General features: G+C 44.7%; 1 protein-coding gene and 1 long non-coding RNA gene across 2 annotated transcripts in view; one reads left to right on the forward strand and one right to left on the reverse strand.

Annotated features, from left to right (window-relative positions):
• Positions 1–8,000, forward strand: part of LOC124063612 (PDZ domain-containing protein 4-like) — a 30,175-nt gene extending 22,175 nt beyond the window's left edge. The window contains exons 11-17 of the mRNA XM_046397430.1: positions 2,856–3,303; positions 3,767–4,187; positions 4,324–4,394; positions 5,037–5,383; positions 5,673–5,813; positions 6,278–6,390; positions 7,653–8,000. Coding sequence (XP_046253386.1) covers positions 2,856–3,303; positions 3,767–4,187; positions 4,324–4,394; positions 5,037–5,383; positions 5,673–5,813; positions 6,278–6,390; positions 7,653–7,863 — 1,752 coding nt within the window. The 3' untranslated portion in view covers positions 7,864–8,000. The remainder of the gene's footprint in view (positions 1–2,855; positions 3,304–3,766; positions 4,188–4,323; positions 4,395–5,036; positions 5,384–5,672; positions 5,814–6,277; positions 6,391–7,652) is intronic.
• On the reverse strand, positions 870–1,800 carry LOC124063613. The gene is made up of 2 exons (XR_006844125.1): positions 1,630–1,800; positions 870–1,283 (listed from the first exon to the last, which is right to left on the reverse strand). It is a non-coding gene; the product is annotated as an uncharacterized LOC124063613 (long non-coding RNA).
• Positions 8,001–26,231: the final 18,231 nt, after the last annotated feature.

Consider the following 26,231-nt stretch of genomic DNA (forward strand, 5'->3'; position numbering starts at 1 on the left):
CTAATAAGTACTGTGTGTGTATCACGGCCTGATCTTCTTCTTCCTTCGTTCCACTGAGGTCCACAGTTTTTAAAACCACATCAGTGCTGCTGTTCCTTCATCATCACCAGAGGACTGGCTATGAATTAATTTACTGTTAAAATCTTCTGCTTTTTATTAGATTTGTTGACAAGAACAAAAATATGGGATGCAGCTCATCTCATTTTTTGAACCCTTCGGTCACTGGATGTATTGTATGTGCTATTATCTGGAGTGCTGTTCTTTAGTCAGGCTGCCAGTCGTCTCATAGAAACAAGAGCTGTGACTGCTGCTTCCACTGTGTTTAGTGCTGCTGTACCTGCTGACAGGCTGAAGATGTCTTTCAAAGCAAATTTATCTTTCATCCAAGTGTAGCATACATGATGGCTACTGAAACTCTGAGTTTTTAGTGTTTAGACAAAGAAGAAGAAGAATCAGCTTTATATATTTTTACATACACACACTGAATTCGTCTTCTGCATTTATCCCATCCTTAGCTGAACACACACATGCAACACCCGGCAAATTACATGCAGTGAAACACACACAGGAGCAGTGGGCAGCATCAAGCGCCCGGGGAGCATATTGGGGGGTTAAGTGCCTTGCTCAAGGGCACATCAGCTGGCTAATGAGGGGGAGGGGCATTTTTTTTTCGCATTAATCACTCCACCACACCCAAATTTTTCCTGCCCATCCAGTGGGGGAATCAAACCGGTGACCCTCACAAAGCCGCTTCTCCAACCTCTAGGCTACAGCTGATGAGATGATGGACTAGTATAATCAGAAGACCAGAAGACGTGGTTCAGCTCAGGGAGAAGTTGGCCCAGTACATAAAACACACACACACCATATAGATTTGTTTGGCGCCTTATATTAACAATAAATGACAAACAAAGAACAATCAATAACCCTTGATATTAACAGTCTGAAAGCTTTTAGCTTGCTAAGTGCACTTTAACAGTTTAGTTGCAACAAAAATAATAGAGAAATCAACTAAGGAAAATAACACAGCCCAGAAAGTAGCACCCACCAACCTGGGTACCAGATTGGCAACACACAGAACAGTCCAACGCACGGTAATGTCCTTTAAGTGTAATGATCCATAGGCAATTGTGCATGTGTGTGTGTGAGTGAGTGAGAAGGTGGGGGAACTGGGCTACAGCAGTTTCCTACCAGACCATCAGGAAAAGCTGGCTAAAACTTCTTCAACTCCAGGCAGTTCAGTAGCTCGCCATCAGTTTGTCACTACAACTGGTGAACCTGGCCTGTATCAAATAAATAAACAGGACCATTTTAACTACAATATCACATGTATGTGATATGTTCCGGTGTACATCATAAATAATGAATTCAAATAAATTCCATTTACATTAATAGAACAAAACGCTTTTTAAATACACTCAGAAATGCAGTAGAAAATGAAATGTGTTCATAATAACTCAAAACATTCCAAATCAACCTCATATACAAAATACCACTGTACCAGAGTAGTATCAGCGTAAACGACCGATGCGTACATTACGCGCTAGCATAATGAAGCTGGATGCTAACTATGTTAACATGCATTAACGTGTCAAGCCAATGCCATTTAGCACAACAACAGCGACTCACCAATTCCTCTTGTACAGCCGACACAACGTGCGACCAAACGGCGTCTACCCTCGCAGTAGTTGGCATTTGATCTAGTCGTACAATCACCGATAAGCATTAGGATTACAACCGATATACGATGAACCGAACATTTGTCTAAAGAATCCCACCTGTTGCAGCTGTCCGTAGCCTTCTCCCACACTTCTACAGGGGAGTTGGCACAGACAGCTTGTAATAGTACCATTAAAATGTTTGAAAACAACTACACTTATGTTAAATATATTATATACAAGCGTTGCCATGTTTTTCTGATGACATCATTTGGAGCCAGAGTCTGTGCAGCAGTGATTGGCAGGTGAAGCCTTGTTATTGAGTTCTCGCCCATCGAGATCAGGAGTGGTGCCCACATGTCAGTCATGATATTTCAGCCTCTTTTTATAGCATCAAATAACTAATTAATACCAAATTGATCAGAAAAATTAACCCTTGAACAAACATTAATGTGATACGAACTACGTAAAATGACAGACACCACCTTTGGGAAAAATTTATTTGATGGGTACTTTGAGATTTTGGTTTGTTTCACATCCCATCTACTAACATGTAGGGGGAGGGGTTCATAAGCTGTACTGTAGCCAGCCACCAGGGGGGCGTCCAGATGTTTTGGCTTCACTTTTTTGGAGCTCTTATGTTATCCATCTTTATACACAGTCAGCTGAAGTAATTTTCCTGTCAGAAAACAAAGTACTGGACAAACAGAAATTTGAAAGACATTCGGTCAGTGAAGTCATTACATTTCATTCTGAGCTGAACTAAAGTTCATAACAATCCATTAAGTAATTGTTGAAATATTTGAGTCTGAACAAAAGCAGTGGACCAGCTGACAGACTGACCCCTTCATTCCCAAAGCCACAAGCCACGAACGTGACCTGAAATCTGTAACTGTGATTTGACAGTAGTTGGCTCTGGGATCTTCTACCTGGCATTTAATCCTCCAAATAGATTATTTAGTCATGAAAATAATCAATACCTTCAGCTCAGAAGCCCTGACTTGCATTCTACAAAGCTCTGTCATTTTTTATTGAAACATGACAGTGTCATGAAACAAAATATTGTAATATTAAAAATAATCTTCGTCAGTACAAAGATTATTCTAGGTTTAGCTTTTATGACTACTGGAAGCTATGAAAAGCTTCCGAGGCATGATGTTGGTTTCCAGCTGCTAACACCTGACCTCTGACCTGCAGCACTACCACCACCATCACCATCAGCCTCCTCTGACGATGATGATGCCAGGTCTGACGGAGGAGGAGTGCCAGCGGTACCAGGAGCTGCTGGAAATCAAGTGCCAGTATGAGAGACATCACGAAAAACAGCAAAGAGAAGCAGTGAAAATCGAATGTGGTGACATCGAAGCAGAAGAGAAAGACCAGGAAGAGAGACAAGAGGCAGAGAACGAGGGAGAGGCCGACGGTGCTTTGTCCTCTTCGGCGGTGGACGTGAACTGCAATGCGACTTTAAGCGAGCACGAGATGGCGCTGCTCGAGGAGGAGTTACGCCACCTGGAGTTCAAGTGCCGCAACATTCTTCGAGCGCAGAAGATGCAGCAGCTCAGAGAGAGATGTCTGAAAGCCTGGATGATGGAGGAGGAGGCGGTGGCAGCCGAAGCGGGGCGACCAGGCCCTCCAGGAGAAGGTAACCATGGTAACAACTGACACTGGAAATTCACAAGTCTAAATTTCCATCCTGTCATCTGTTCAGCATCCGTGGAAATAAGAATCAAAACCTGACAGTTTTGTGAGAAGATTTTTGCTTTTCATATATGGAGAAATCCCATCTTGTTTAAACTTGTGACTTAAAGGGACAGTTCAAAACAAAATGAAAAACACATATGTGTATATGTTCCTCTCCTCCTGTAGTGCGGTTTATCCTGTTGCTTTATTTATTTATATTCTTTAATGTACATAACCATTTTCTACTAAGATAGGCTGGATCTTTGGTTCCTTAAAATGACCTGATAGATTTTGATTCTGCTGTGATCAAAAGTTGGGACTGACTAAATATTAAGGAAATAGAATGTATGAATTGCAGTTACTTTAAAATCATTTTAATCTCAGAAATGAAAAACAAGGACTAAAAATAAATTCCTTACTTGTAGGTCTGGATGATGATAACGGCGACGATGACGACCCTCATCATCACGAGCTGTCGGCCATCAACGAGCTCCCGGAGCGAGAACGGGCGGACGACAAAGACAGCTCCAGCGCCTACAACACCGGAGGAGAAAGCTGCCGCAGTACGCCATTGGTCAGCACAGAGCAGATCCCACCTGTCCAGGAAGAGGAAGATGAAGGAGGGAGACGACTGATGTCTCCGCCTCCTCTCCTCCCCCTTGGTCGCCTTCCCCCTCTGAACTCCCACCTCACCCCACGGCGTCACAGACGGGGCCGAGACAGAGAGAGACGCCACTCGAACCTCAGCTGTTCTTTCTCCCCCAACACTTACAGGAAGTACGAAACAGCCAATGGCAACGTGGCAAACGGCTCAAGCTCCACCCCCTCCACGCCCTCCAAATTCAGGTCTCCTTCATGATTTTGCTTTTTGCTGCTGTTTCTACTGCATGTTGTTAGTTTAAACTATGTAAGGCTACATGTATATTGCTGTGTTACATTTACATAACAGTGGACTCTATGCTGGGTTTGTTTCCATCATCAGGTCTCTGACCAGAGAAGCGGGCTCATCTTCAAGAAGGGGTGTGGCTGATGGAGGGTGGGGCTCCAGAGCAGGTACACAAGGCACATTTCACCAGCTGAAGCAAAGATGTACCCTTAGTTAGTTTCTCACTCAAGGACTCATCCACATGTGGACAAGAGGAGCTCGTGCCCACCGGTGTTTAGACCTACACCATCAGATTCTGCAACAAACTGCATTACTGCATTACATTACTAAGACTGGAACATAGCATTAAGTGCATAATCGTCTCAGCTGAGGAGATGATCGGCAAAAAAAAAAAAAAAAGTTAAAATATGCCCAAAATTATGTCTTCAAATTGCTTCTTTAGTCCAACCAAAGACTCTGAAACCTCAAAAATTGTCCATTTCAGTCATGAATGGAGGCTACATCCTGTCCTTTGATTTCACACTTTTCCACTGGTCGATTTGGTGGCAGTAACACAGCAATGTGCCAGCAAAACTGGGCTGGAAGAAGATGTAAACATAAATGTAAACAGCGCTAGTTTCGACATTGGCTTTTCAAATGTTTTACAAAAGATGTAATGCAAAACTTGTCAAACCTCAAGAATACGGAAAATGTTCATTGGTGACAAACTGACCATAAAGACAAGAAAACCCAAAATTGTACTTTTAAATGTGATTTCCCTGATTTTTGTTTATTTTTGTTCTAGTTCTTGAATATTGTTATCACTGCAGGTGGCGTCACCGAGAGGCCAGGAGGTGGAAGTGCAGAGTCCAGTCCCTATTTTACCAGAAGACACCACAGCCACAACAAACCATTGGAGCGCTACCAGAGCTGCATGAGCCTTCCCTCTGAGGGCCTGGTGGACCCACAGGACCGAGTGAGAGACAGAGTGAGGGCCGAGGGTGAAGAGAGAGGGATGGGCACAGGCAGCAGTGGCCCAGCCAGCCCCAGGAGCGTGAATAGCGCCCCCTGTGCTCTGGAGGACCACAACACAGGCGCCTTGCAATTAGGACTGGCCTTACCGCTTGGGCTGACACAGTCATCGCCAACTGCAGCACCACAACGCATGGAGTGGAAGGTAAATGTGATGGTCCTAGTCTCCCATCACAGTCACCTCTATATTAGTATTTGATTTTCTTTGTAACTCAGTGGTGGAGTAACCATCACATAGTTGAGGAGTCAAAACCATTTTGCAAATCCACCTTGAAGCTTTGTGGGTAGAAGGGAGCTACAAATCTCTGAACAGCTTAAAACTCATAATGCCAAATCTGAAGCCCAGTGATCTTGAAGGAAGCATATTGGTCTCCCTCTAAATACACAATTTAAACATAACTTTGAACAAACTTATCTGTCCTCTTTGTGTCCAGGTGAAGATCCGGAGCGATGGCACTCGCTACGTGGCCAAGCGGCCGGTCAGGGATCGTCTCCTGAAGGCCAGAGCCATGAAGATCAGAGAGGAACGCAGCGGCATGACGACCGACGACGACGCCGCCAGTGAGATGAAACAGGTAGAGTCTGCAGAGTAGAGAGGGATGCATGGACTGCTCGAGCTCAAGCTTTTCCATATGTCTTTCTAATGGAACCAGATGGCACTTCACTTGTGCCACTCAAAGCAGCAAAAAAATAAATAAATAAAACAACTGAAAAGACACAAATGCCAGGTAATATCACCAGTGCAGTTAATTAGCAGCATGTATCGCTGCATATTGACTTCACATTTTCATTAAGTTACAGACTGGCTTTACACAAACCAACATTGAATCTAACCAAAAATTAATCTCAGACGTTCACCACTGATATTATTTAGAACCAAATTACTCACTATTTGAGATCCTAATTTAACCACTGTATACGCCCCACTAATTTTTATTCTTTACTTCACTTTATTTAAATTACTTTAATCATCAACTTCCACACCGACACACAGTGTGACAAACTGCTCATTAAACCAGTGACAAACGTCCTCCAACAGGGCCGATACTGGAGCAAAGAGGAGAGGAAGCAGCAGCTGCTGAGAGCCAGAGAATATCGACGGAGAAGAGAGTTCATGATGCAGAGCCGCCTGGACTACCTCAGAGGAGACAAGTAAAGTACAAAGTCCTGCTCCTCTCAAAATGACTGAAGGAAACGCCTCAGTAGGGCCTAATTTATAGTGCAGTATGGAGTTACAATACTGCGAGAACACAGAATATATTAAAGCTAGGGTTATATTATAGGGTAATTTCTTTTTGAGTCATGAAATATTTTAAATGTGCTTTTGATTTACACAAAGGTGTTACTGTGTGTTCAAAGCATTTTTATTTCTTTTTTCTCTTTGTGGTTGTCACTGTCAGTTTACGCTGTGAGATATGAACAACAACAACAACAACAACAACAAAATCCTCTTACCTCCTTCTCCTGATAAGATTCCATGCAACGTGAAGATCACCCCAAAGACAAACTCCTTGTTAATCCAAATCAATAATTCATGTAAATCCCACATTCTGAAACACCAAGACCGAAACAAACAGTGAATCTTTTGTCTGTAGATGTTAATCAGCGTCACTGCCGTCACCTGTGGGCTAAACCAGTCAGCGTGAGGCCTGAAGGGCTAAAATGAACAGTGCATTTCTCAAAGTGAAATGTTGTTTCAAAATTTTGCTAACTTTTTATCTGAGGCTGCAAGACGACCTTTAAAGCTTGTTTACTGTGTGCTGAAAGGCATTTTGGAAGCTACACTGACAGGAAATCAGATCAACATTTGCATAGAAAGCTTTAAAAGAAGGTCACTGGTTGACTGGGTTTTCCTCAGGCAGTCAGACTTGCTTTTGAAAGAACTCCTTGCTCACAGCTGGACATCAAGCAGGGGTTACATAACTTTGACCAACAGGAAGAGACTGATGGAAACAAACGTCTGCCTGGAAGCTGCACCGAGCTGTAAAGTTTATTTAGCAAGAAGTCTTATTTCCTTTACAAAGTGAAGTGTCAGAGACGTCTGTGTTGTGTAGCAGAGATATCTACTGAAGTTAGCATGCTAACCAGCTGGCCCTGGCCCGTCTCATCTGTAATACCACTTTGTGCCACTAGGGGTGATAGTCTGACAGCCCTCTTAAATATCAAGATGTCAGAATATCCAGAAAGGAAATATTCTTCCACCTTTTTCCTTACAAAACAGAAAAATACAACCATACACCTTCTGGACGCAAGTGCTTAACTAGTCCAAAGTTTGGCCATACTTTTAGTTACTGAAGTCACATGCTACATGCAGTTCCATACTAATTTGTGTAAAAGCACCACAGTTATTACTGATGTCTCTTAAAATACAGACAGAGGTCTAAATCACCATTTCTTTTTGGTTTTATGGCCAGGGATGCCACATCATCAACAGGGGGCGCCGACAACCCCCATCCATCCCCCAGCAACAACATCCTGTTACTGAGCCAGAAGAAGATCATGAAGAAGAGGAATCGCCGCATCCTTGACAACTGGATCACCATCCAGGAGCTGCTGGCTCACGGCTCGAGGTCGCCCGACGGAAAGAAAATCTACAACCCTCTGCTGTCTGTGACAACGGTGTGAAGACAGAGAGGACAGAGAGGACAGAGAGGAGACAAGCAGGAAGAAACTGATAACACAAACATGGAACAAGTAGACCAGAGCTTCAGATTTCTCCCAGCTGTTGGAGAACGGGAGAATTTGGAGAAAGGGTAGATGGAGAAAAGAGAGATTTAAAACTTGAAACACTTTGGTGCAAACATTCTCTTGGTGTGTCCCCTGAACTGCCTCTGATAGCGAGTACAAGCTAAACGACAAAGAGGGAGACAGCGGAGGATACAAAGAAGAAAGGAGAGGTTGGAAAATAAGGTGAAGGTGCAGCAGATGGCTGAAATGTCAGAAAATTGCGGAGAAAAGATGGAGTTGACTCTGAACATGTGAAAAGCATTGATAAAAACCTGAAAACCTGAAAAGACTTTTAGTGTTAGAAGCCTCGTGGGCTGAAACTGGGAACAAATGACTTATGAGGGACTGGATGTTGGTTGTCTTTTAGGGAGCCAAATAAGTGTCACTGATGAACTCTTCTGCTGGTTCTTGATGGACCCTCATTAGGACGTGGCTCTCAGAACCAAACTTCAGTGATATCACTAAAACACTTGACCTAAACTCGGTTTTTCAGCCTTCCTCGAAACTAAAGACACATTTCAGGAGGGCACATAAACAGTTTGTGTACATGCATCATATGAAAGACACAAGAGGACACAGAGAGACAGACAAAACAGAAGTTTTGACTGGAGCAAGAAACTTGTGCCGACATCAGGACACTGTTTCAGATTTATACCTCAGCAAAAGGTTTTTAAGTCATCTGTCATTCTGTCACCTTGCACAGACTGCGCATTAAATCCGACCAACGTCCCAATGCTGATCGATCAGCTCTCAGTCTGTCTGTAAGCAGCAGGTTCCCCTCACTCACTGTGAAACCAGTGAATCCATAACCACAAACGCTATGTGGTTCAGTAACTGTTGGCTGTCGTTCTGTCTGGTGAAGGCAGTTTGTCCGTCCTCCAGTATGTGATCAGTTTCACTGCATAGAGTGAAGATGCTAACATGCACTACAGAATGTGCAGATAGGATGACAACGTTTAGAGAAGAACTTTTGAACTTTCAGAAGATTCAGAGGAAAAGTCGATAAATGTACACAAACACTCACAAAATAATCAGTATTATAGTACAGACAAAATGTAAGTATTACTGATACACACAGTGGAACATTGTACTGCTGACCAACATTCAGTCTGTCAGATCTCATTGATCTGTGACGCTCAGCTCTTCTATGTCTCGCCATTTACAGGCGAGTCATTTGTAAATCATTTCCCAGAATGCCTTTCTCCTGAGAGGGACATCTGACCCACACGTTGCTCTCCTCTGAGGGATTCTTAAATCTGTTTTTTACCTTATTACATTTTAAATCATATACAATTTTGTTGCTTACAGGGTTTTCCCTCAGTTTCAGGATGGCTCGCAGTGCGGCTGAACCCTCAGAGAAGCCCGGTGTTTCCATCGTTGTGTTGGACGTGTGAACAATAAGATTAGAGTATCGAGTATCAACATGCATGAATAAAGTATTGAATGTTGTGGATTATTGGACATCTTGAATCTAAAGTGGTGTAGTGTGCCAAGCCTTGTGCAGACATTTTTAGTGGTGAAAAATGTGGAAAATGCTGAATAAATAAAATGAAAATGAAGTGAAATGTGTCAAGTTTTTATTTATTTATTTTTTGGGCAAGGAGTGACAGAAACAGATTTTTCCAATTCTTTTCTTCTAAATGGACAACAACCACAAATGAAGTTGTTGACCTGATGAAGACAGTTTGTGGTTTAAACGTCGTCCACGTGGACTAAATGAAGAGTCCTGTCACTGAGCTAAGATAAACTGACTCCTCTGAACACTTCAAATACTTTGACTTCCAATAGTTTTTGTCTAACATTGGCTACAAACCCTCCAGTGTTTTGCAATCTGCAGCCTTATTTAAATCTGCAGGTGCAAACTGAAGTTAAAGTTACCCAGCAGGGAGAAAATCTGCACCAAATCCACACATTTAACACAGAAATCTGAGGAGATTTGAAAGGGTCGAGAACAAGGCTGCAAATCTTTTACAAGTTTGTTGTGTATGGATCTGAACTGGTACAGCTGAACGTATCGTGAGCTGAGCTGCCATCAAATGAAGCTTCACTACACTGAGGACAAACGTAGAAGACTGAGCTGAGTTATATGTTAATAACACATCCATCCCCCGTGACCGTGATGGATAAGCAGTCGCCGGTCAATCGCAGGGCCAACACACAAAGACAAACAACCACACACACTCACACCTAGGGGGCAATGTAGAGTAGCCAACTAACCTAAAGTGCGTGTTGTTGGTATTGTGGGAGGAAGCCGGAGTACCCGGAGAAAACCCACGCAGGCACAGGGAGAACATGCAAACTTCACATACAAAGGCCCAGACCGGGATTCGAACCTGGAACCCTCTTGCTATGAGGCGACAGTGCTAACCACTGCACCACCGTGCTGCCCTTAATAACACATCAGTTTGTGAAATACTGACAACATTTAATCCGTAGGATTTATGTACTTGGACACAAATCTTTTCTGTTTTTCAATTCTGCTGACTGTCCATTTCACAGACTGTGGTGATGCTGTGTTAACATTAACATACTTATTATTACAAGATACAAGATAGGTTTATTCGTCACACACACAATCATACACGGTACAATGTGCAGTGAAATTCTTTATGTCCCTGCTACCAAAAAATAGGTAAGTAAAATTTAAAGTAAAATTTAAATATTGGAAATAGAACACTATAGAAAATAAAAAATAATAAAATTTAAAAAAGTGAAAAATGTGCAGTATTTACATGTACAGTATTTACATGTAGTGCAGGTGGGAGTAGGGTTGTCCAGATTAACGCTCACTGTTGAGCAGACGGATGGCCTGGAGGAAGAAGCTTTTCCTCATCCTCTCAGTGTTGGTTCTCAGGCAGCAGAACCGACGGCCTGATGGCAACAGGGAGGAGAGTGAGTGTCCGGGGTGATGGGGCTGCCTGAGGATCTTCTCAGCTCTCGACCTGCATCGTTTGGAGTAAATGTCCTGCAGGTCGGGTAAAATTGTTCTGATTGTCTGCTCAGCTGAGCGGACTTCCCTCCTGAGGGCCGAGAGGTCCTGCTTTGTGCAGCTGCCCATCCATGTGGTGATGCTCCCACTCAAGATGCTCTCAGTGGTGCAGGTGTAGAAGTTCCTGAGCACCTTGAGGGGGAGCCTGAAGTCTCTGAGGCGTCTGAGGTGGAACAGACGCTGCCTGGCCTTCTTCACAGTCCTGTGAATGTGCAGTGACCAGGACAGGTCCTGTGTGATAGTCACACCGAGGTATTTAAAACTGTCCACCCTCTCCACCTCAGACCCGCCGATGCAGAGTGGACGGATGTCCTTCTGCTGCTTCCTCCTGTAGTCCACAATCAGCTCCTTAGTTTTGCTGACGTTCAGCAGGAGGTTATTCTCCTGGCACCAGCTCTCCAGGTGGGTGACCTCCTTCCTGTAGTCCTCCTCCTTGTTGTGGGAGATTAACCCCACGATGGCTGTGTCGTCAGCAGACTTTATAATGATGTTGCTGTCTGATGTGGACACACAGTCATGTGTGTACAGGGAGTACAGCAGGGGACTCAGCACGCAGCCTTGGGGGGATCCAGTGTTGAGGGTGAGGGGGGATGAGCTATGGGGGCCCACGCGTACCACCTGTTGTCTGCCAGTAAGGAAGCTGTGGATCCACCTGCACAGGGAGGAGTTCAGTCCAAGATCACACAGCTTGGTTACCAGTCTGGAGGGGACTACGGTATTGAATGCTGAACTGTAGTCCACAAACAGCACTCTCACATAGTTCCCCATCCTAGTGTCCACGTGGGAAAGTGTCTTGTGCAGCAGGAAGGTTATGGCGTCGTCTGTGGATCTGTCTGGGCGGTATGCAAACTGTAGGGGGTCCAGGGTGGGGGGCAGAGAGGAGGTGATGAATGTTTTGACCAGCTTCTCAAAGCATTTCATCACCACAGATGTGAGGGCTATGGGGCTATTTATTCATGACTCGATTCCATGCTGGGAAACAACATGTTGACAGAGTGGCCGTGGCCTAGAGGTTGGAGAAGCGGCTTGTGATCGGAGGGTCACCGGTTCGATTCCCCCACCGGACGGGCAGGAAAAATTTGGGTGTGGTGGAGTGATTAAAAAAAAAAAAGCCCCCCCTCCCATTAGCCGGATGATGTGCCCTTGAGCAAGGCACTTAACCCCCCAATATGCTCCCCGGGCGCTTGATGCTGCCCACTGCTCCTGTGTGTGTTTCACTGCATGTAATTTGTCGGGTGTTGCATGTGTGTGTTCAACTAAGGATGGGTCAAATGCAGAAGACGAATTCAGTGTGTGTATGTAAAAATATATATACTGTCAATAAAGTGATTCTTCTTCTTCTAACTACTAGGAGCTGGAATTAACTGGCACAACACTGCACCTCATGACTTCCACTCTGTAGTTGTGATCACATATGATCACATGATCGTAGCGACGTGACGACGTCATCCGCAAGATGGATTTACGATGCCAGAATAGAGTAGGAGGAAACTAATGTGTGGTTTTTTCACCCGGGTTACACATGGGAACCTGAGAGACAAGAAAACACAAAGACTCAGTGAAAGACGTCACGTTAGTGACGTGCATTGATGGGACATTGTGGTGGAAAGAAATTAAGAGAATTAAGAGACTGTGAGAAAAGAAGAAAACTGTCTTTATTTTAGCTATTTTAAGAGGAGCCAACAAAGTAACAAAGCACTTGTGAGGGAATTAGCTCAGAATGTCTTCTCAGCAACGTTTTTATATGAAACAGCAACAGAAAGGTGATGACAACAAGACCACAGAGAACATGATCATTTGGATTTCTGGCTAACAGTTGTGGCAGTGGTAGCACTATCAGCAAAACAGAGAGGATTCTCATGCAGTGGTTCACACACAAAGTTGAAACAAAGTGTGCTCACATTAGACAGTTCATGGTCAGAGTTATACTGGCAGTTAGAATAGTCATATTATTGCATTTTAATAAGAAATCATATGTCATATAATTATTTTCCCCTACAACATGAATGTGTTTGGAAGGAAAGTTAGAGGAGGAGAGAGAAGCTCAGTGCATCATCTGGACTCAGTTTACGCTGCCCGAGACCAGAAAAAGGCCAGACGCAATCGCTATAGATCCCACCCACCCGGGCAAAGAACTGTTTGTGCCGCTTCCGTCAGGAAAGCAGTACAGGAACATTAAAACCAGCACAAACAGACTCAGGGACAGCTTCTTCACCAGAGCTGCAGTGATACCCACACACCTTCTCACTCTCACATACACACACACACACACACACACAGTCACAGCACACCATAGAGTGTTCATTTTTAAGTACTTGTGATATTTGTATGTGTGCCTTTAAGCCGGGAATCTCTTGATTCTTGATTCAAACGTACATAAACGTAAATGTAGAGAGGGTGTCCGCCTCCCAGACCGAAGCCAGAAGATGGTTCCACAGTAAAGGAGCTTGATAACTAAAGTCTCTGAATACCGAGCTGCTTTTGAAGACTCTAGGAACCACAAGTAACCCTGCATCTTGGGAGGGTAAAGTTCTGGTTGGATGATAATGTGCTATGAGCTCTTTGAAATAAAATCGCGCTTGACCATTTAGGGCTTTGTATGTTTGGAGGAGAATTTTAAAGTATATTCTGAATTTTACAGGTAGCCAGTGTAGAGAAACCAGTACAAGAGAAATATGCTCTCTAATATGAGTTTTTGTCAGTACACATGCTGCGGCATTCAGAATGAGTTGGATAGTAGTCCAGCCTGGAAGTAATAAATGTGTGAACTAGTTTTTCTGCATCTTTCTGAGACAGAATGTGCCTAATTTTTGCAATATTGCAAAGGTGATAAAGGCAGTCCTTGAAATTTGAGCTATGCGTGAGTTAAAGGACATCCTGATCAAAAGTAACTCTTAGATTTCTTATGGTGGGGCTGGACGTCAAGGTAATGCCATCCAAGGCAGTTATAAACTTAAATAATTTGTTTCTAAGAGGTGTCGAGCTCAGAACAATAACTTCAGTTTCGTCTGTGTTTAGAGGTAGAAAATTGCAAATCATCCAGGTTATTATGTCTTTAAGACACGTCTGAACTTTGGCTAGCTGATTGGCTTCATGTGGTTTCATTGATAAATATAATTGTGTGTCATCTGCGTAACAGTGAAAATGTATTGAGAAGAGGATTTTGTTCAAAGACTATTGAATGTTCTATTTCAATCCCATATGTAAAAACAAGGTCAAGAGTGTGATTGAAACAGCGAGCGGGTTGACGTACACACTGATAGAAGCCGATTGAATCTAATAAAGAGATAAATGCTGCACAAAAATGGATAATAAAATCACCAACAATAATTACTTTATTTGGTTTAAGGATGAGACTGGATAGAAACAGAGAATTCAGATAAAAATTCAGATTATGGAGCAGGACTTCGGTACATGGCAACAATAAAAATTGGCTGCACTGTTTTCCAGGTTGGGTGTGAAAGACAAATATTTAAAATAAATCTATATAATGATCTGATATCAAGTCATTTACCAAAACAGCTTTAGATGACGGAGACCTAATATTTAACGGTCCACATTTAATTCTTCTGTTTGGCTGAATTGTGGTGTTGTCTGTGTTAATCTTTATTAGATTTTTAAGAAAAGCTCCTCTTTTTTTATGTGATTCAATTAATTTAGGTTTGCAAGAGTAATAATTTTTTGTTTATCCACAGTTGTGGTTACTGGTGCACTGGCACAGGGGTCCTGGCCCGGCCATCACCACATTCATCCATTGTGTCTACTTTGGTTGGTTACTGCTCATGATGGTGCTGTCCCTAAAAAGATGACCCACAGTGAACTCTAGTGGTGAGTATAAATATCAGAGCCAAGTTTGGTTCCCACCTAAAGTGCTATAAGAGGGCAAATCATAAAAACAATAAGTGCTAGAAACTGCAAATCACACAGCAGATAAGTGCTATTTATGTCAGTATACACACGAGGAGTATAAGGATAAGAAATAAGTGCTATGTTAAAAACAAATTATACACACAATAAAATGAATAAGACCATGCAATAAAAATAAGAATAAGAACCTGGTTGGGGACCATAAAGTGCTTAGCTCATATCAGTATTAAACTGTATAAGGGTAAAAATAGTACTGAAATTACAAGACAGAGGGCGGGGGAACAGTAACCATAATGGTAACAACTGTACACAGATAATTTAATTTTTATTGATATTATTTTCTCAGATGGTGTGAGTGATGGTGTCCGTCCACTCCCCCCCTCCACATGTCTTTCTCTCGTCTATCTGTCTCTCCTCTCTTCTCCTGGTCCGCTCCTGACAGTCCAATGTAAATGTGGACAGTGCCTTCTGCTGGAACTGAGCTAAATGGCAACATAGACTGACATGAAGGTGCCTTTTAACCATTTTTATGGGATTGTTGCATTTTTCTATGAGCCCGGATTAAGATGTTAATGCAACGGCTGAAACTGAACCTCGACTGCTACCAAAGGTGGTTACAACAACAACAACAATAATAATAATTTGGGATCATCAAAGTGCAAATAAGACTTCTAACAAGAATTTCACACTCGGTGAAATACACTGTCAATAATCTTTAAATCTCATGCCAACAAAACAGCAACCATTGATGGTAAATTCAATTTGTTTTCAGATGAGTGCGTTCTCTTATTATGTTTCTGCATTATGTTTCATACGGCGTCCCAACTTTTTTGGAAGTGGGGTTGTACAAACCCTGCATCCCATCCGTCCTCGTAGGTGGGTTTCCGACTTGTTTCTGAAGCTGGAAGTGGCAAACCGAACGCCACCCGAAGCTTTTGCATGTTTTTAGAACTTTTGTCATTTTTAGATTAGATTAGATTCAACGTTCCTGTCATTACACATGTAATAAGCAGCAAGTGCAGAGATATAATAAGTGCAGAGATATAATATCTACGTTATATGTATTTACAGTGTAAGGTTACTGCTATGGATATTTCAGTAAATACGGTCAAATTTACTGATGTTTTTCAGCACCTCACCCACTTCAAGTCAAGCAGCGCCACAATGGCTGAGGGCGATGCTGCGCTAGGTGGAAGGACCCGAGGCAGCCGCAGCTCGACCACTGATCTCCAACAGCTCCAGCCTCACGGTGCAGGAACATGAGGCGAGGGCCACACTGAGGGCGGTGACCCCCAGGAAGGCTGCCGGACCAGATGGAGTGACCGGGAGGGTCCTCAGAGAGTGCGCGGACCAGCCGGCCGAGGTCTTGACCAGGATCTTTAACGAGTCACTGTCCCAGTCCTTCATCCCACTCTGCCTGAAGTCGGCCACAATCGTCCCACTGCCAAAAAAGACCACCGTCAGCAGTCTAAATGACTACAGACCAGTTGCTCTGACACCTGTGCCCATGAAGTGTTTTGAGAAACTGGTCCGACGCCACATCATGTCCTGCCTCCCACCCACACTCGACCCACTTCGATTCGCATGCAGATCTAACAGATGGACAGAGGACGCCATCCGCACAGCGCTCCACACCACCATCTGGAACTGCGGAGGCGCTATGCCAGGCTGTTCTTTGTCGACTTTAGCTCTGCCTTTAATACTATACTCCACAATACTACTATACAGGCTGACAGAAAAGCTGCTGGAGGTCGGACTCCCAGCCACCACCTGCTGCTGGATCAGAGACTTCCTCTCTGACCGTGTACAGAGAGTCAGAGTCGGGCCTGATCTCTCCACAGCCCTCAGCCTCAACATCGGCTGTCCACAGGGTTGTGTACTGAGTCGTCTGCTCTACACTCTGTACACCTGTGACCGTATCACCACCCACACAGACAACGTCATCGTTAAATTTGCAGACAACACCACCTTAGTGGGTCTCGTCTCTGAAGGCCACGAGACGGCTTGCAGGGAGGGGGTCCAGAGGTTGGTGGAGTGGTGTGCAGATAACAACCTGGTCCTCAACACCTCCAAAACAAAGGAGGTGATTGTGGACTTCAGGAGGAGGAAGACTGATCCGCAGCCCATCTGCATAAATGTTGAGTGTGTGGAGAGGGTGCCCAGCTTCAAGTTCCTGGGTGTGCACATGGACGCAGACCTCAAGTGGAGCTCTAACACCTCGGCGGTCGTGAAGAGGGCCCGACAGCGGTCCACTTTCTGAGGATCCTCAGGAATCAGAATCAGAATCAGAATTCCTTTATTTATCCCTGGAGGGAAATTCTTGTTCTTACAGACATTGCACATGCAGTATTCCCGACCAAGAAAGGAGAAAAGTGCAGAGTATAAAAAAATAGGATAAACAATAAAGATAAAATCTAAATCTAAAATCTCAAGTACAGGTATTTACAAAAACTGTATTCAAATTTGTTAAGAAAATTTAAAATACAGGTATGTACATGTGTAAAAAAAAAAGCCAATATGTACATTGTATATATAAGTGAGTGTGTCCGTCACAGTGCTGAGTTTAGCAGTTTGATGGCGACAGGCAGGAATGATTTCCTGTGTCGCTCTGTGGTGCATCGTGGCAGTATGAGTCTGTTGCTGAACGAGCTCCTGTAGCCGATCAGCACATTGTGGAGAGGGTGAGAGGGAAAGTCCAGTATAGTCCTTATTTTGGACAACATCCTCCTCTCAGACACCACTGTCAGAGAGTCCAGTTCCTCTCCCACAACATGGTGGCCTTCTTAATGATTCTGTTGAGTCTGTTAGTGTCCCTCACCCTGAGGCAGCTGCCCCAGCAGGCAGCAGCATATGTGATGGCACTGGACACCACCGACTCATAGAACATCCTCAGCATCGTCCTGCAGATGTTGAAGGACCTCAGCCGCCTCAGAAAGTAGAGGCGGCTCTGGCCCTTTCTGTAGACCATGTCCACGTTCTTGCACCAGTCCAGTTTGTGGTCTAAGTACACCCCCAGGTATTTGTACTCCTCCACCACCTCCACAGTGTCCCCTTTGATGTTGATAGGGGTCACTGGAGCCTTAGTCCTCCTCGGGTCCACCACCAGTTCCTTGGTCTTTGTCACATTGAGCTGTAGGTGGTTTTTCCCGCTCCATGTGACAAAGTTGTCCACTACCGTCCTGTACTCTCTCTCATCCCCCCCAGTAATACACCCAACCACTGCGGAGTCATCAGAAAATTTCTGAAGATGGCAGGACTCTGTGCAGTGCGTAAAGTCTGTGGTGTAGATCGTGAAGAGGAAGGGAGAGAGGACAGTCCCCTGTGGAGCCCCGGTGTTGCTGATCACTTCATCTGACAGGCAGCACTTCAGGCGTACGTACTGCGGTCTGCCCGTCAGATAGTCTGCGATCCAGGACACCAGTGGGGCGTCCACCTGCATCGCTGTCAGCTTCTCAGCCAGCAGAGCCGGCCTGATGGTGTCAAACGCACTCGAGAAATCGAAGAACGTGATTCTCACAGTGCTTGCCGGCTTGTCCAGGTGAGTGTAGACTCTGTTCAGCAGGTAGATGATGGCGTCGTCCACTCCAAGGCGGGGCTGGTAGGCGAACTGAAGGGGGTCCTGAAGTGGTTGGACCATGGGCCTGAGCTGTTCCAGGACGAGTCTTTCCAGGGTCTTCATGATGTGTGACGTCAGGGCCACAGGTCTGTAGTCCTTGGGGTCGCTGGGACGCGGCGTCTTCGGGACAGGAACGAGGCATGACGTCTTCCACACCACGGGGACCCTCTGGAGACTCAGACTCAGGTTGAAGACATGATGGAGTACTCCGCTTAGCTGGGGGGCACAGGCTTTCAGGACCCTGGGGCTCACACCATCTGGGCCTGCAGCTCACTCCGTGAGCCCATCAATGTCCTGGCCGTGGGGCCTGCCAGTCTGTCACCTCAAAACAGCCCTGGAGTGTCTCATTGGCCTCGTCTGTCCATCTCCTCACAGTCCTTGAAGTTGCGGGCAGACGCTTAACGAGAGGCACATAGCAGGGGGAGAGGTGGATCAGGTTGTGATCTGACCTGCCTAGTGGGGGGAGGGGGGAAGAGCTGTAACAATCCCTTGCATTAGCATACAGCAGATCTATTGTTCTTCCCTCTCTGGTAGGACAGTTCACAAACTGAGTGAAAGTGGGGAGTGTTTTGTCCAGGTTAGTATGGTTGAAATCGCCCGAGATTGAATGAATGCACTCGGGTGCCGAGTCTGTATCCGGGCTATGCGCTCCCACCAACAACGGCTGAATGACGTTACAAACGAGCCGTCTCGTCTTGGCAAATGGAGCGCAACCGACTCTGTTTTTAACGGCTGTGACGTCACGCCAAGTCCGGAGTTACAAAGGAAACGACGGCCTAATTCCAATGAGATTATTTTTTAAGACATCCTGCTGACAAACACAACAGATCTACTAGTCACTTTGCTTATGTAAAGTTTGGGAGTTACGCCAAAAGGACACACCAAAACGTAGGAAATCGCTCCTTTTCAGGAAAAAATCATCAAAAATGCCAAACACTGCCATCGTCGTCTCACAGATCCAATCTGTACACACATCTGAAACTACAAAAACTATCAAACTGTTGATTCCTGTGTTCTTTCCGTCCACAACCCATCAGGTGGGTGTTTTGTACATTTATGGAAGCGACTGCTGATTTTGAAACTTGTTGCTCACCGTTAGTGTGTGTTGTCGGTCTTGTTCATAACAGACGTTTGGAAATGCTGAGTGTTTACAGAGGAGAGCTGAAGGAAGGAGTTAAGACCATCCTGAGGGAGCAGGATGTCCACAGCATCGCTACAGGGAGCGTGTGAGGGAAAGACGGATTTTAAACCAACAGCACGGGTCAAACATCACTCGGCTGCTGGAGAATCTACACAGAAACATGTACATGAACTGGACCGACTCCTCCTGACTCACAACATGCATTCACCAGGGCTGGGGAGGCAGCTTCTCAGCTGATCCACTTTGCAGTGACACCTTGAAGTCTACGACTGGACTTGGTTTTACATTGTAATCTGTGCAGCATCTACATCTACAAATGTTTATGAAGCTTTCCCGTTCTGACATTGACTCCACTTTTTTTCCTCTTATTAGCTCAGATGTTATTTCATTGTTCACCTAAAATAAATGCTGGCACTGAATTTTCCCATCTAATCATATTCTAGTGGACCTGCTGGACATGTCCTGTAGATGGTGTCCTGCAGTCAGACAGCAGTCAGTCTGTCAGGTCACTTCTCCTGTCAGTGCTGTGGTCAGGGACTCTGGGCTTTACAACAAAGCTTGATTTGGTGCTGTGATTTTCTGATGTTTTTCATACGGAACCACAATCTGGTGGTTTGCTCGACTGCAAATGTTCAGCTGTTTCAGAGATCTGTTGAGCTTCATTGGACGCATCTGTGCAAAGACTCAGTGTTTAAATGTGAACTTAAATGACAACATTAACACAACAGTTTCTAAACTGCTCTTTTGGTGATGTACAAGGATAGAATGAAAACATGTTTTGCACAAACAAGGCCTTGAAAAGAATTACACATGAAAGAGGATTTTCTCTTGACGTGAACGCCAAATGTAATAAAGATCAGAAATGTTTTCTGTAGAATCTAAACAGCTGATGCCATGATGAAAGGTAAGAATGAGAGACGTACCTTGTTGTGACGATCAGGTGAGTTTGCACTTGCAGCAGTAGCAGGTAGCAGAGTGTCTTTGAGAGGGAAATCCAGTGCTTATATACCTTATCTTCACCTCCCTTTGCTTTGATCACAGGGACGGCCTTCATTATTATATTGAACAGAAATTAATTTATTGGCTCTGACGTGTTTTCATCAAACAGTGTTTTTAAACTCTGTGGACTCTGTGGGTGGATCTTACCCTGTGGGCTGTTTTCAGCAGCTTGTGGTTAAACGTCTCAGTCTCAGTGTCAAACGATGACTTTGAGGACACGAAGCTCCCATCAGTGAGCTGATGCAGACGTTTCGGCCGTCAAATCAATCAATTTTTGATCTTGTAATCGCGTAGCAACACTCATGGCCCTGCCTCACTTTCCCCTCTTCTAAAGGCTGCTTCACAGGGCCGGTTCTAGGCAGGCATATGAGGGGGCAGTCAGAAATGTGAAGGGGGCATCATGCGTACACATCATGCTCCAGCACTGTTTTTCCCCTGTGCTTATAGTAACAGTGTTATCTTCATTGAATTGGTTAGGTAGCTGAGCAGGCTGCTTTGGGGCAGCACTTGTTGGGGAAGGTACAGGAGAAGCAGTGCTTGCTGATGCTAAAGTAGTAGTTATGCTAGCTGCTGTCTGTGATGTATTAGCAGCAGCATCATTGCTACTACTATCAATACAGGCAGGAGCAGCAATGCACTTTATTAAAGCTGTGAAAAACAGATGCATTACACAGCATTAACTTTCTCTTTGCGAGCTGCTGGAAGCTGAGAGGAAAATAAGTAAGCTGGCTTTGTATTTGAAACAAAACAGTGCAGAACTACAGCCTGGTGTGCCTGAGGAAACGCTGCTGCTTCTGCTGCGTTCAATTACACTCAGAACTTGGAAAGATCTGGGTCGGAAATTCCGACTTCCGGGTAAATGTGTTTCACTGCGCAACCTCGAAAAACATGACTGGCCGCAGTAAGTTGATGTTTGTTTGGATGTCTTTCATTTATGTCAGCATTTATACTTCTTCTTCTTCTTCTTGTAAATTCTTCTGGGTAAGTACATCAACTACTTAAGGAGAGAGAAAAAAATTAAACGTCATTTTCCGAGTGTAATTGAACGCAGCACGTCCGTGGCTGTACTGAAACCTGAAGATACACAGCGGAGGTGCAGAGAGATGAGAGGAATCTGATACTGTATCGTGTCCATTTTTTGGAGGATTTTTCCGCTACTACAGATAATTTTGTCAACTTTTAATGTATTAATTTTGTGAGTGTATTAAAATGTGCTTTTTTCAACTTCTAAAATTTTGATTTGAGCGGCCAAGAACTTTATTTGAGGGGGCATTGCCCCCTCAAGCCCCTGGTTAGATCCAGCCTTGCAGCTTCACCAAACTCCCTTCAGAAATCAAACAGTTTTATCCTCCCTTCCTGCAGACCTGCTGCTTCTCATGTTTTCATGTCTTCTATATTACTGAGAGAAACACACTCACTTTGTTGGTCAGAAAGATATTTTTATTCATCAGATTGGGCATGAATAAATCACAGCCTAGTCACACTTAAATCAGCATGTCATAAACTTGAGCTCCTCAGTACTGATTATCGTCAGTCTTAAAACCAGCTCAGGAGTGCATCACAGTCAAAGACTGTCCTGATGTTACCCTCTGAAGCACAGGATACGTGAGAATTGCTTCAGTATACTGAATGTGTGTGATGTGGGACACGCTAACCCGGCATGAACTCCAATTTAAGTGCTCAAGACCTCGAGCGTGTATGTTGAGACAGGTTTTATGATCACACACTGAAGACTTATGTGTTCAGAGCAAACATGACTGATCCACAGAGCAGACAGAAGGTGACATCTTTAATCCCATTAAGTCTCAAATAAAGATAAGTGACAGGAGAAACAAAACAACAACGGAGGGTAAAATAAGGACACCACAAGGCCACAGAACAGCTTCAGGGCTCCCTGCATGGATTCTCTAAGTCTCTGCTCAGACCTCCCTCACATTACTTGGGCAGGTCAGAGAAACATCCTGTGGTGTGACTTCCCTCCTGTAAATGCACTGAGTGCGGTGTGAACTCTCCTTCTTAGGTCAGTGTTTTGTCACAGCTTGTGAGTGTCTGCTGGTCCGAGCCAAGAGACGCGAATACACGTAGTTATAACAACAGACGAACCAACAGACTGGGAGATGAGCAAAGCTCTGCTGTGCTGCTGTACACTCATGAAAGACTCGTTTTAAGGGACTCGTCCTCTAACTCTCTTTTCACACACGTTCATGTTCCCATCAATGCATGTCGCTAACTTGACGTCTTCCTCTGAGTCTTTGTGCTTTCTCGTCTCTCAGGTTCCCGTGGATCGTGTCTGGACCTCCTGCTGTGGTCCTGCTCAACACCAACGACTGTTATTGCCACCTGTTATCAGGCTTGTAGTGCTCGAGTTCGACTTGAGCCCTAATTTTAAGGACTTGTGTCTTGACTCGGACTTGAGCAACTATCGACTTTGATTCTGATTGGCAGGATTGTGACTGTAATTTCCAGGTGAAAACTCTCAGCTTGCGATCCAAAGCAGTGGAGGAAAACGCTCAGGACATCCAGAGTTTTCCAGCAGTGCAGACTAGCTGGGTGAAAGTAGTTACCAGGGTTGAGTGGATGAAGGGGGAAGCAGACCCCTTTACATGGGGATGAGTGTGGATGGGTGTTGAGTGGGTAGAGGGGGTAGAGGGGGGAATGGAGACATTAGCATGACAGTCAAACCTATTGAAGAACCAGTTGAACTGGTTCGCTCTCACTGTGTCCCGTTCTGCAGTGCTGCAGGTCTTTTTGCAGCCTGTGATGGTCTTCATCCCCTCCCAGACCTCCCTCATGTTGTTTTGTTACAGTTTCTATTCCACATTCCTGCTGTAGGACTCCTTGGCCTCCTTCAGACGGACCTTGAGCTCCCTCTGTACCTGCTTCAGCTCTTCCCCGTTTCCCTCCTTGAACGCCCTCTTTTTCCTATTGAGGACGTCCTTGGTGTCGCTGGTAATCCAGGGCTTGTTGTTGGGGAAGCAGCGCACAGTTTTGATGAGGAGAACAACGTCTCTGCAGAAATTCACGTAGTCTGTAAAACAGTGTGTGACCCCCTCGATGTCCTCAACGTGTGGCTCCATCAGCACTTTCCAATCCGTGGAATCAAAGCAGTTCCTCAGGGCCTCCTCTGCCTCAGGAGACCACTTCCTGAAGCAGTGGGTGGTTGTGAGCTGCCTCTGAATCTTCGGTGTGTACTCAGGCTGAAGAAACAACAGGTTGTTATCGACTTTCCCCAATGGGTGGGGGTGGGGGGGTTTGCCGTGTATGCGTCTTTAGCGTTAGCATCCAGGAGATCTATTGTCCGGTTCAGTCTGGTGGGGCAGTCCACAGATTGTTGTAATGTAACATGGTTGAAGTCCCCGGCTATGAGGATGAAGGCTTCGGGATGTTGTGTTTGAGTTTGGAGTGAACTGTCCCTTTAATTGCTGTCTGTGAAGCCTGATAGTTTTTTGTTTTTTTTTATGTGTTATTAAACTTTTATCAGTTCATTTGAATTAACAAAACATACATATTGCACTTCTGTGTACATATTATCATAAATCATCTAAATGATAAAACAAAAACAAAATAAAGGAAAATATTTACATATGTATGTTTTTACATTAAAATCATTATATTGGATACAAAAAATACATTTTATTATTCACAATTATCTCACTGTCATGGTATTACAGGACTATCAAGAAAATGAGAAAAGATGTTTTGAGTGTTAACTCCAACAAATGTAATAGATAAAGGATGGACACGACACGAAACATTAGTAAACAAGCTCAACTATAAAAATGGGTTTATCTGTCCCATGTTTACCTCCCCCTGCATGTCCACTGTCCCTTCTATTAAGGTGAAATAACAAAAGCATCAATCAACTTGTGGAAGCAAAAACTCGGGTCTGGGAGGAGTTCGGGGAGGCCATGGAAGAGGACTATTGGTCGGCCTCGAGGAAATTCTGGCAAACCATCCGGCGCCTCAGGAGGAGGAAGCAGTGCCCTGCTAATACTGTCTACAGTGGAAGTGGGAAGCTGCTGACTTCGACTGGGGATATTGTCGGAAGGTGGAAGGAATACTTCCAGGATCTCCTCAATCCTGCTGACATGTCTTCCGTCATGGAAGCAGAGGCTGAGGACCCTGAGGCGGATCCATGCATTACCCAAACCGAAGTCACTGAGGTAGTTGGGAAGCTCCTCAGTGGCAGAGCACCGGGTGTGGATGAGATTCGTCCTGGGTACCTTAAGGCTCTGGATGTTGTGGGGTTGTCTTGGTTGACACGACTCTGCAGCATCGCATGGCAGTCGGGGACAGTGCCCTTGGACTGGCAGACCGGGGTGGTGGTCCCTCTTTTTAAGAAGGGGGACCGGAGGGTGTGCTCCAATTAAAGAGGGATCACACTCCTCAGCCTCCCCGGGAAAGTCTATGCCAGGATACTGGAGAGGAGAATCCGGCCGATAGTCGAACCTCGGATCCAAGAGGAACAATGCAGTTTTCGTCCTGGTTGTGGAACACTGACTAGCTCTATACCCTCCGCAGGGTGCTTGAGGCTTCGGATGAAGCGGAAGAAGATGGATGGATGGATACATGTATATTAAAAAAAAAAATAAGTAGGCAGAAAAAAAGGACAAACTGAGTGGAGTCAAAAGGTTACATTTTAGCCAATATTTTGGCTATAAGTTGATATGTGGGAAGTTCAAGAAGGTGAATTGCTGCAATAGAAAATGAATAAATAAAAATGGATTTAAACTGTTGAATGAAACAATGAATCTACCTCATGATAAAAAGACTTAGATACCGTCTGCAGTAACATCAACTACCTGTACACACGACAGGTGTATCGCAGTACTTGTTACCACATGTGTGATCACAGAGTGCAGCCCACTAGCAGAGTCAGGGAGGTGAAGCTTTGGGAAGTGATGGTCACAAGAATACATCAAAGCAGCACATTCATGTCACGAAATACACAAATGTAATGACAGTCGGCTCTGCTCGTGCCCTCGTGGTGGGGCAGTGATGTTACGAGCCTGCAGCTCACACTTTCACACGGTCTGCGACTGCTTTGCCGGCTGTCCTTCCTGCATTTGGCAGCTTGAACTGAGCTGCTTTTAGTGTGGATTTTGTATTGAACTTCTTCATGTTTGTCTCATCTTCCAGTTTGCTCTTGGAGTGTAAAATATGCCGCCCTGCTGCCAGCAGACCTGCCCATGTTTGCAGCTGGAACACCTCCTCAGTCATGTGAACACGCTCACGGCTACATCGAGTTGACTTATGGAGCTGCTAACCTCCTTCATGCGACTGCTTAGTGTGACTGAATGATTACAAGATGAACATTATTTAACATGTGGATGTACTGACTCGTTAAAGACATTCTGTACTGGATTTGTTGACTGTTGGTTGTAAGTCCACCAGTCAAAATAAAGACATTTGATTGTTGAGTCTCATTCTGTCGTTGGTGTTTGACGGCCAAAACATCTGCAGCTCACTGATGGGAGCTTCAGGTCCTCAAAGTCCTCATTTGACACTGAGACACACCTTGACTGAACTAGTGTGCTTAATAAGCAAAGCTTGTTGATGCCATTTGAGCGCAGTCAAAGAACTATAGTAACTTATCCTCATCCTTTCATCCAGGAGCACGTGATGAGTCCCTTAAAACGAGTCTTTCATGAATG

The sequence above is a fragment of the Scatophagus argus genome, chromosome 8 (assembly GCF_020382885.2).
Source record: "Scatophagus argus isolate fScaArg1 chromosome 8, fScaArg1.pri, whole genome shotgun sequence".
Taxonomy (NCBI): Eukaryota; Metazoa; Chordata; class Actinopteri; family Scatophagidae; genus Scatophagus; species Scatophagus argus.